Genomic DNA, 12,188 nt, shown 5'->3' with positions numbered 1-12,188 from the left:
AAACATTGAACGATGGCAGTTAGAAGCTTCATTTAAACATTAGCTTATTCCTAGATGATGGATGATGAGTGCTTTGTTTGGTGCCAAAACCACTTCAATGCATGCAACAGCTGGCAAAAAGAATTTGCAAACTCAAATGAAATGCAGACAGGCTGACAGATGGCTTTTCAGCTTTATAAATTGATTTATTTATAACTATGCTGGCTTTTTTGGATATCTTTTTTCCTACAGATAAACTGAAGAACTAGATTTTTAAGAGACATTTGTATTATATTTTTGTATTATTTACTTCATATTAGTTGCTGAATATTACATCTATGTGAGTGACTGCTCTATAAAGAGATCTCAAATGCACTTGATTAATGTTTGGTTTTCACATTATAATAACTCACTAATTTTTAAAAAAGCATTGTTGAAGGTTTGTACAGTGATAGATACCTGACACATGCAAGAAAATTCAACTAGTTTGCATAAGTGGTTTAGCTGGTAGGTGTGACAGCAAATTGCAGCAGGGCTGACAGCTCTATCAGAGTAACTAAATCACATGACTGATACGTATGTAGGTTGATAGGGTCAGTATATAGCCTGACTATTTATTGGGGTGAGCCTGAGTGAGCCTCACATTAAGTGGAAAGCAGTACATACAAGAGTCATATGCAGTTATGGACAGTAAGTAAACATTATGGTGGACCATGGTTCAGGTATATGGATGCTTCAAGATGAATGATAAAATGTAAATATCCATGGTATGTACGAGTGTCACATATATGATCATGAGTGAGAAAGTAGTAGTCCAAGGTGTGTTTAAATGTCATGTATATGGATGATGAACATGAATGTATATAGCAATCAACAATACATACAAGTATCATGGCAATCTCTTATTTATTTATTTGAATCATAGATAATGTATACCTCCGGACTCCTGGAGTTATGTATTATCTATGCTTGAATGCATAAGAAAATCTTATGGCCGCATAAAGTGATTGCTACAGAAATGTGGAGAGCGTGAAATTCAAAGTTTCTTTGGGGAAAGGTGTTTTCGCATTCTCTCAAATTATATAATTGATTGAATAACATGTTTCAAAGTGTAGCTTCACCTGTAATGTCACTTCATTTAGATTGGCTAGGTACATACATATGGTTGTGCATGTCATGGATCATTTATATCAGAATTGCTTGTGTTAATGTTTGTGTTACTTACATTTTAGTAACGATAGCTATTCATGGTGATGTTGGAATGTATGGAATGTTATTATTCCAATATGATACACAACCACAACCTTACACTGCTAATAGAGAATCATTGATAGGTTGATAGGTGCATGTTGAATAAATTATGGTGAAGCCGTTATTTTCTAAAGAAAAATGAGGTGTTGATGCTTTACTTGTGATAGGAGTTTAATGGTAACTTTAACCCTCCCTTCTTTAAACTATTAGTGACATACTGTATAGCTTATATCAAGAGTCATTATGGACTCTTGATTATATATAATCTATACATATTGCAGTACATGCATTCATTATAGTGTGGTTACTCAATCAGAGGAAATACTCATTATCATAGATTTTGCTCATCACATCCACCTTCCGCTTTCCTAGCTTGTGGTCAAGGTGGTACAGTGAAGTAAAACAATCCAACTTAATATCACATTAAAGTTAGAGAGTTTAGACTTGCCCCAACATGCTTTAGCATCTGTCAAGTTTTAATACTCTAATAGGGCACACATTGTTCTTAGCACTTCTGATACAACGCACATAGAATGTTCTAGAACAATCTAGAATTTCCATGGATATATATATATATATCTAATCAAAAACAGCCAAGCTGTAAAAAAAGGTGTGGCCCCCAAAAGGCCATGGTGAAAAAAGATGTGAAATCCAAGGTGGCGGCCAAGAAATGGCTGTGATGGTAGGTTACTGGTTAAATTTTAATAACGACAATACAGGTGAATTTTGTGCCGCTTGGTCTTGGCACCAAATTCACCTGAATTGTAGTTATTAAAATTTAACCATTAACCTACCATCACAGCCATTTCTTGGCCGCCACCTTGGATTTCACATCTGTTTTCACCATGGCCTTTTTGGGGGCTGCACCTTTTTTACAGCTTGGCTGTTTTTGATTAGATATCACTTCTTTTTGTATTTGTATACTGCAAAGCCAGCCTATGGCTGGCTTTGGGGCTTTTTTAACCTATGTGTTTTTTTTCTTTACCACAGGAAGAAGAAAAGAACTTAAAGAAGATTTTTAATACTTCAATTAATTTTTGATTTTATTGATAATTATACAAATTATATACATATCAAGACACACGGTAGTGTGTCGTGCGGCCCAAGAAGCCGGCGCGCAACCCCGTGAGTATATTGACAGGAAGAAAGAAAACGCAATTTTCGCACCTCCGTAGCTCTGTGCTGCCTTGATGAAACAAGACAAATTTTGCTGTGTAGATTCCCTCCACCTTCAGTACTCCACATTCCAAATTTGAGCGAAATCGCTTCAGGCATTCCTGAGATATGCGACTTCAAAAATTGGCTTAGTTTCTTCGTTTTTTTTCTTCTTTTTCTTATTTTTCTTCCTCTTTTCGCACACTTACAAAAACTGCTATAAAACGCGAACGCGTTATCCGATTGCCTTGAAATTTGGCACACAGAAAACAGCCAAGGCAAAGGCGCATCTCTGTACCAACTTTGGCTGGAATACCATAAACAGGCAAAGAGTTATGAGCGATTATGCACGAAAAATGACACCAATATGTTGTCACGCCTACAGGGTAAACCGCGTATGGGAAGAAGCTGAAAATCGGTGGGTGAATAGGTTAACTATTGAACCTCAAACCTTTTGTGGTTTGAAAGAAATCGAGCTAAAAACCAGGAAGATACAGCGAAAAAATCAACAGTGTGTAACACTTACGCAATCGAGATTAGCAAATTTTTATTATTATTATTATTATTATGCTTGCCACGCCTACCAGATAAACCACTTGGGGTAATGCTTTGAAAATCGCTGTACAGATGGAGTTATCATCTTAGAAAGGCTCTTCAATGGTGTAGAAGAATCAGACTTAAAACCACGGAGTTATAACACGAAATCCAACTTGGTGTAGCAAGTGCGAGATCGAGACACTCTAATAGAGCAGTCATCCTAATAGAGCAGTCACCCTGAACAGAATTCAAGAGATCAGTTAAAAATAAGTAACCTGTATAGAGATCAGCTACAAACAAATCACCCTGTAGAGAGTTCAGCTACAAACAATTCACCCTGTTCAGACATCAGTTAGAAGAAGTTTTCTTGTAGAGAGTTCAGTTACAAACAAATCACCCTGTTGAAAGATCAGCTAGAAGATGTCACCTTATAGATAGTTCAGTTACAAAGAAACCACCATGTAGAGAATTCAGCTACAAACTAGTGACCCTGTAGATGCATCAGCTAGAAGAAGTTACCTTGTGGAGAGTTCAGCTACAAAGAAACCATTCTGTAAAGAGCTCAGCTGCAAACAAATCACCTATACAGAATTCAGCTACAAACAAATCACCCTGTAGAGAGTTCAGCTGCAAAGAAATCACCCTGTAGAAAATTCTGCCAGAAACAAATTGCCCTGTAGAAAGATCAGTTAGAAGAAGTTATCTTGTAGAGAGTTCAGCTACAAACAAACCACCATGTAGAGAGTTCAGCTAGAAGAAATTACCTTGTAGAGAGTTCAGCTACAAAGAAACCATCATCTAGATAGTTCAGCTGCAAACAAATCACCTGTAGAGAGTTCAGCTACAAACAAATCTCCCTGTAGAGAGATCAGCTAGAAGAAATTACCTTGTAGATAGTTCAGCTACAAACAAATCACCCTGTAGAAAGATCAGTTAGAAGAAGTTACCTTGGAGAAAGTTCAGCTACAAAGAAACCATTTTGTAAAGAGCTCAGCTGCAAACAAATCACCTGTACAGAATTCAACTACGAACAAATCACCTTGTAGAGAGATCAGCTATAAGAAGTTACCTTGTAGATAGTTCAGCTACAAACAAATCTCCCTGTAGAGAGATCAGCTAGAAGAAATTACCTTGTAGAGAGTTCAGCTACAAAGAAACCACCATGTAGAGAGTTCAGCTGCAAAGAAATCACCCTGTAGAAAATTCTGCCAGAAACAAATTGCCCTGTAGAAAGATCAGTTAGAAGAAGTTACCTTTTAGAGAGTTCAGCTACAAAGAAACCATTCTGTAAAGAGCTCAGCTGCAAACAAATCACCTATACAGAATTCAGCTACAAACACATCACCCTGTAGAGAGATCAGCTAGAAGAAGTTACCTTGTAGATCGTTCAGCTACAAACAATTCACCCTGTAGAGAGAGCAATTAGAAGAAGTCACCTTGTAGAGTGTTCAGTTACAAAGAAACCACCATGGAGATTTCTGTAATCAATATAATATTATGTGACCGGATTTGCGAAAAGGGGTCTTCCACACACATCCAATTCTGTAACCGTTGGAGACCATAACTCAGTGTTCAAGTAACATATTAACCTGAAAATTTCACCATGTATTCAGCTTTAGTGGTGCTCACCACTGCCCAAATATCAAGGCAATAGCTCTTTCCAATCTGAAGTTATCAATTGTCAAAGTTGGCAAATTGGATGTGTGTGGAAGACCCCTTTTCGCAAATTCGGTCACATATGTATTATACAGTATATATAATTTGTACATTTACTGATAAAATATTTAAAGTACATCTACTTCATCTTTTCTTCTTCCTGTAGTAAAGAAAAAAACATAGGTTAAAAAAGTCCCAAAGCTGGCCATAGGCCGGCTTTGGGGTATACAAATACAAAAAGAAATGAAATCTAATCCAAAACAGCCAAGCTGTAAAAAAAGTGTGCGGCCCTCAGAAAGGCTATGGTGAAAAAAGATGTGAAATCCAAGGTGGCGGCCAAGAAATGGCTGTGATGGTAGGTTAATGGTAAAAATTTTAATAATGACAATTTAGGTAAATTTTGTGAAGTGGCACAAAAATTCACCTGAATTGTCGTTATTAAAATTTTTACCATTAACCTACCATCACAGCCATTTCTTGGCCGCCACCTTGGATTTCACATCTTTTTTCACCATAGCCTTTCTGAGGGCCGCACACTTTTTTTACAGCTTGGCTGTTTTGGATTAGATATTTATTACATGCCCATTATTCCCCACAGAATATTTTTTGCAGCTGATCTCTCTACTGGGTGACTTGAAATGTAGCTGAACTATATACAGGATGGTTTCTTTGTAGCTGAACTCTCTACAAGATGACCTCTTCTATCTGGTCTCTCTACAGGGTGATTTGTTTCTAGATGAACTCTCAACATGTGATTTGTTTGCAGCTAAACTCTCTACATGGTGCTTTCTTTGTAGCTGAACTCTCTACATGATGGTTTCTTTGTAGCTGAACTCTCTATAAGGTGACTTCGTCTAGCTGAACTCTCTACAGGGTGATTTATTTGTAGCTGAACTCCCTACAGGGTGATTTGTTTGCAGCTAAACTCTCTACATGGTGGTTTCTTTGTAGCTGAACTCTCTACATGATGGTTTCTTTGTAGCTGAACTCTCTACAAGGTAACTTCTTCTCTACAGGGTGATTTGTCGTTATAGTTGAATTCTCTACAGAGTGGTTTGTTTGAGGCTGAACTCTCTACATGGCGGTTTCTTTGCAGCTGAACTCTCTACAGAGTGATTTGTTTGCAGTTGAACTCTCTACATGATGGTTTCTTTGTAACTGAACACTCTACAAGGTGACTTCTTCTAGCTGATCTTTCTACAGGGTGAATTGTTTGTAGCTGAACTATCTACAAGGTAACTTCTTCTAGCTGATCTCTCTACAGGGTGTTTTGTTTGTAGCTGAACTCTCTACATGATGGTTTCTTTGTAGCTGAACTCTCTGCAAGGTGGCTTTTTTTAGCTGATCCCTCTACAGGGGGATTTGTTTGTAGCTGAACTCTCTACAAGTGATTTATTTGCAGCTGAACCCTTTATGTAGTGGTTTCTTTGTAGCTGAACTCTCAACAAGGTGACCTCTTCTAGCTGATCTCTCTACAGGGTGATTTGTTTCTAGCTGAACTCTCTACTGGTGATTTTTTGCAGCTAAACACTCTACATGGTGGTTTCTTTGTAGCTGAGCTCTTTACAAGGTGACTTCTTCTAGCTGATCTCTCTACAGGGAGATTTGTTTGTAGCTGAACTCTCTACAGGTGGTTTCTTTGTAGCTGAACTCTCTACATGATGGTTTCTTTGTAGCTGAGCTCTTTACAAGGTGACTTCTTCTAGCTGAACTCTCTAAGGGGTAATTTCTTTGTAGCTGAACTCTCTACATGACTGAACTCTCTACAAGGTAACTTCTTCTAGCTGATCTTTCTACTGGGTGATTTGTTTGTAACTGAATTTTCTACAGGGTGATTTGTTTGCAGCTGAACTCTCTACGTGGTAGTTTCTTTGTTGCTGAACTCTCTACAAGGTGAATTCTTCTACCTGATCTCTCTACAGGGTAATTTGTTTGTAACTGAACTCTGTACAAGGTGCGTTTTTGTAGGTGATCTCTTTACAAGTTGATTTGTTTGTTACTGATCACTCTTAAGGTTGATTTGTTTGTAGCTGTACTCTCTGTAAAGTGTTTTGTTTGTAGCTGATCTCTCTACAGGGTAATTTATTTGTAGCTGAACTCTCTCCACAGTGACTTGTGTAGCTGAATTCTCTAGAGAGTGACGTAATTGTAGCTGAATTCTCTACAGGGTGCATGACTTGTTTATAGCTGAACTCTCTTCAGTGTGACTTGTAATGTTCTGAATCTCTACAGCAATATATTTGTAGCTTAACTCTCCACAGGATGACTTGCTTCTTGCTGAACTGTCTATAAGATTAACTGTTTGCAGCTGAACTCCCTACAGAATAACTGTAATGTAATAGAATTCTATAATGTAGTAAATAAATTAGCCGAATGCTCTATTAGGGTGACTGTTCTATTAGAGTATCTCGATCTCGTATTTGCTACACGGAGTTGGCTTTCGAATCATAATTCAGTGGTTTGTAATCCAATTCTTCTGTACTACTGCAAGGACTTTCGATGAAGATTATTCCATCTATACACCGATTTTCAGCTCATTGCTCTAAGCGGGTTGCCTAGTAGGCGTGAAAACTAATATTTTTTTATTCATAAAAATCGATCGCGTAATTGTGACACAGGTTGGGTTTTGTGTCATATCTCCATGGTCTTTATCTCGATTCCTTTCAAACCACCAAAAGGCACTCCTACGATGGTTACTCCATCTACATAGCAATTTTCAACTCATTCCATGAAGCGGTTTAACCTGTAGGCATGACAACAAATCGATCTTGTTTTACGCGAATAATCAGTCATAACTCCTGAACCATTCATCGGAATTGCACCAAATTTGATGCTAGGATTCGCCTTTGAACTCCCTTTCTGTGTACCAAATTTCAAGGCGATAGGAGCACGCGTTCGAGTGTTATAGCAATTTTTGCAAGTGTGCAAAAACACGAAGAAAAAAAAAACCAAGAAAAAAAAATCGAAACTTTGGCAGCTTGTATCTCGGAAATGGCTTGAGCGATTTCCTTCAAATTTGGAATGTATACTCCCCGGGCTAGCGGGCAACTCTGTAGCAAATGTGGTTCCAATCGGATTAGGGTTAGGATTAGGATTAGGGTTAGACGTCATTTTCACACCGAGATACAAAGGTGTGAAAATGACGTTTTCTTTCTTCCTGTAAATATACTTACGGTGTGGCGCGCCGGCTTCTTGGGCCGCACGACACACGGTATGATATATATAAAATTATATTCTGGTGTAGTAAACTAGAACTTTTATTTATAAGGTAGAAATTAAGTAAAGTGGGAAACTTACAACAATGGCAGATTTGTATTTAGGTGTGTTGGTGTGGAGGTCCCTGATTTGAACCCTGAATTATTTTTTTGATCTCCTTAGCTAATTCTCTCAGTACTTTCAAATCACAAAAGGTCCACACTACAATGGTAATCCTATTTGCGTACTGATTTAAAACTTGTTTTTGCAACTGAATTAGGGTTAGTATATCTGCAGGTGTAGACAACCTCCCTTGTTTCCCTACTTTTTTTCAATGATCCTTAATTTCCAAATTTTTCCTTGTACTTGTTTGTATACATTTTTTGTAACATTAATTAGTGTGACTGGTGAACCCACGGATACTGCATAAAAGAAAGGTCAGTGCCAGAGTTAATGTTTTCGTCTGAATGCATGCCCCAGCTATCAATTACTGACTTGAAGGTGAAGTTACCATTACACTTTGCTTTCAGCTATTTTCACATGGTTACACAGTGCTACAAATGAAGAACAGTAGGAGAAATGCCACTGCAATCAATCAAGTCACTGCAAAGAATGCAGATGATTCGTGTCCCCCAAATATCAATTACTGACTCGAAAGTGATGACCATTACATTTCGCTTTCAGTACATCACACAACGTTACAGTCGATTGCAAAGTTGTTGAAAATTTTCTTCCCATGCTGTAAACATTCCTTGGGCTGGAAAACTATTTGTAGTGATGCCAGATCAGCCAGACTGAGGGAAAAGATTAGTGTGATTCAATTGCTATTAAATCCATAGCTAGGACAGCAAAATTTACTCACAAGGAGTCTTACGGAAACACTCACGGTACAGCATACTTTTTAAGAATTCTGTAATCAACTGTACAAACAAAGAACAGTGAGCACCTCTGTTCCCTTGGCCATATGACACACTATCATTAATTTTACTTACAGACTATAATTTGTCGGTATTTTAATGTCACCTGATTTATGTGCTAACAATCACATGTCTTATGTCAAGTATGTATGCAACAGCCCTCTACCCTTTTTGTCTTGTGTCACTTATTATCACTTTCATATTCATAATTGTTCATTCTACTCAAAATGATGTTTAATATATATATATATGTGTGTGTGTGTGTGTGTGTGTGTGTTAATTACTTATAAATTCCTGGAATGTGACTACATTATAGTGAAGTTTTTCCTCACATCCTGTGCATTGTTGAAAATTAAAAATAGTATTATCCCTTGTATCCATATAATCTAATGTATTTACTAAATATGTAGAAATTCTCGAATAAAGCAGCTCAAGGGACATGTTGGGATAATGTCTATACAGGAGAATGATTAAGTGTAGATTGCTATTTTTAGTAGCAGCTCCTATAAGTGCACTGTTTTGTTTTAAATAAATTGCTCCAATTCAATTCTGTTTAGCCTAATACTTAATATATGTGTTAAAAACTGTAACATTATAAGATTTCCTTATTGCAGAAATGCAGCCCACAGTTAATTTCCTTATTTGAAAATACCCGAAGTGACTTAAAGTTCTCAGATGGGGATATCAATTTACTAAAGTGTTTCCTTGAACCTACTCTAATGATTAAAAAAGAACTTTCAGTACCCACCTCTGACTCTACTGGTGCAAGCCAAATGAAGAGGAAGTTATCTGGTATTACCTTTAAGGAAGATGCAATTTGGGAATTATTTAATCCAGAAAATGAAGGTACACAGATTTGCATGCATGGGGTTATTTGATGCATTATTGACTACATGCATATGTTAATAGTGTCACACCTATCCCACCACCCCCACATGTTTGGGGTCTACATTTTGGGGTAATTGGCAGTCCAATTACCTAACTGTTAAATTGATAGAAGCTGCGAATACTGTGAAACAAAAACTGTATTAATTGTAATGCTTCTAATGTCTTAATGCCTCTTAATAATGTTATTAGCATCATTTCAGCCGTTTTTGACTGCCACTTTTTGATTCTACATCTGTTAAATTTAGACGTTTATACAGAACATCTCAGACATTAGACATCTTGGACATTAGACATTTATTTTCTGTGTAATAGTAAGGGATAAGCCTTGTGTGTTTAGTATACTGACTTTACGGTAATGTAATAACTTGGTATATATGGCAGTATATGCTCCTTTTTTAGATCTGTCAGATACTGATCTACGTCATGCACTAGCCAATATGATTGGCGTTGCATTTGCTCTACCAAATCGTAGTAACCATATATGGTATCACATGTTTTGGCCTGGACAATTAGAAAACACCTACTTAACTGGATTTATGGTAATTTAGAAAGTAGCTTCGTATATCATCAATAAAATATTGCTGTCTATTACTTGTTAGTATCCTAACAGAGTCAAAAAAGGAGGATTAATGTATGATTGTGGATGTGAGTTAGATGAAGATGGTCAATATGGGAGGAAGGATTATATACCACATGCCACAAGAGGCACCCTCAGTTTACACTCATGGTATTTGATGTTGTGGACCAACTTTGGTGCCTTCTGTGTTGGACTGTTGACTCAACCCAATGCAGTTGAACAGATCAGAGGTAAATAATGTGTTTCTAAATAATGATTGCTTAGCATATAGTGACTCAAGCGGTGAAAGTGTGTAACAAACAAAACCCCATTTGACCTTTAACAGGAATTAAAATTTTCCAACCTGTAATACAACTGCTGTTCAGTATCACTCTAAAAATAATATCAAATAAACTATATACCATTATTTGTGAAGAGCATGGTGATCCAAGTATTAAAAAGAAGTGAAGCAAGATGTGTGGATGATGGTATTACAACATAGCCATGTGGGAAATCCTATAATGGCATAATATTGCTAAAGTAGGAATTTTGCCACAAAGATACTATGTTGTGATACCATGCACATATCATGTTCCACTACTTTTTATCTCTAGGGTCCCTAATACACGTAATTTTTAATACACAACTTTGATTACTGTTATCATGCAAGACACACAGTAGAGTGCCCAAGAAGCTGGTGCACCACACAGTGGGTATATTAACACAGAAAGATAACTCAAATGTATAGCTCCGTGATCTAGTATCTGATTTCAACAAAGTTTACAGTAGAGATGCCTGCCTGGTAGGAGAACTCACATACCAAACAGATTATAAAGAAAATCACCTTAGACTTTTCTGAAATACTGCACAAACGACCAAAACTTTATTCCTTCATTTTTTTTCATGTTTTTGCACACAAATTGTTATAGCTAAAATGCAAATGTGCTATCCAATTGCACTGAAATTTGGCACACCTCAAGAATGTCCAAAAGCAAAGTCTACAGTACTAAGTTTGGTGCTGATCCAATTAAAACTTTTAATTATAAACTATAGGAGTAAAATATGACATAAAAAATGGAACAATTTGTTGTCATGCGTACAAGTAATCACTTCAAGAAAATTGGTATAAAGATACATTAACCTTCATAGATGTGGTATTCTATTTGCTTTTCTCTTTTTTATAGTCAGTTATCACCTGCTTGCATGGAGCTTGATACAACTGTGGCAGCCTAGTGGTAATTAAGGCACTAGACCTTACAACATCTGAAGGTCAAGTATTTCCTTCACATTAGTTTAACCTTTTTGTGGGGGTGGTGGCAAGGGGTGCTAGTCACCCTGGGAAAAATTAATCATTGTAGGTAGGGTCAGCAATCTGAAAAATTAATTTTCACAAATTAATCCCACTACCATTGCGGAATGTTCATCATACATGTAGTATCCCATTGCTAGATCCACCATGAAACCTGAAGCAATGGTTATTAAATATCATGACATTTTTATGTATAGATGCCAGTGTAATCCCTTACATGAAGTTTAAAGCATTTAAAACGAGTTAATGTTGGAAACTAACAGATGTAATACTCACCGTGATGCAGGTAAAAAAAAATTTTAGTGATTCACACCAGATACAGATACGATCATAATCTATAACCAGCATGCATGCTCATTCACATGATCTTTTGGCAAGAAAAGAAGAAGAAATCTTCCTTCCTACTGCAGTCTATATGCATAACTGAATTAGGAATTACATGTTCACTAGTACATACATCTTCAGGTGTATCAACCTCTATATTTTCACTATTTTTATTTCTTTGATGCTTAATCAGACTTAAAATTCCTAATTTTTCCTTGTACTTGTTTGTTATGTAATAGTTGTAACACAGACATGAGGACTTTGCCTGATATGTATTATGGCCAACTTCCCTCGGGCAGTTGGGCATAATACAGATCAGGCAAAGCCCAAATTCCCCGTGTTACAACTAATATGTACACTTATCAGGCTGATAGCTTGTACAGGGTGATCAATCACCCAAGTCAATATGAGTGCAGCCACT

General features: G+C 36.9%; 1 protein-coding gene across 1 annotated transcript in view; it reads left to right on the top strand.

Annotated features, from left to right (window-relative positions):
* The window catches only part of LOC136262915 (uncharacterized), a 317,270-nt gene that overhangs the window by 270,758 nt on the left and 34,324 nt on the right, over positions 1-12,188 (top strand). The window contains exons 75-77 of the mRNA XM_066057331.1: positions 9,305-9,536; positions 9,978-10,117; positions 10,178-10,385. Coding sequence (XP_065913403.1) covers positions 9,305-9,536; positions 9,978-10,117; positions 10,178-10,385 — 580 coding nt within the window. The remainder of the gene's footprint in view (positions 1-9,304; positions 9,537-9,977; positions 10,118-10,177; positions 10,386-12,188) is intronic.

The sequence above is a fragment of the Dysidea avara genome, chromosome 8 (assembly GCF_963678975.1).
Source record: "Dysidea avara chromosome 8, odDysAvar1.4, whole genome shotgun sequence".
NCBI classification, from domain to species: domain Eukaryota; kingdom Metazoa; phylum Porifera; class Demospongiae; order Dictyoceratida; family Dysideidae; genus Dysidea; species Dysidea avara.
This window is presented reverse-complemented; position numbering and strand designations above follow the sequence as displayed.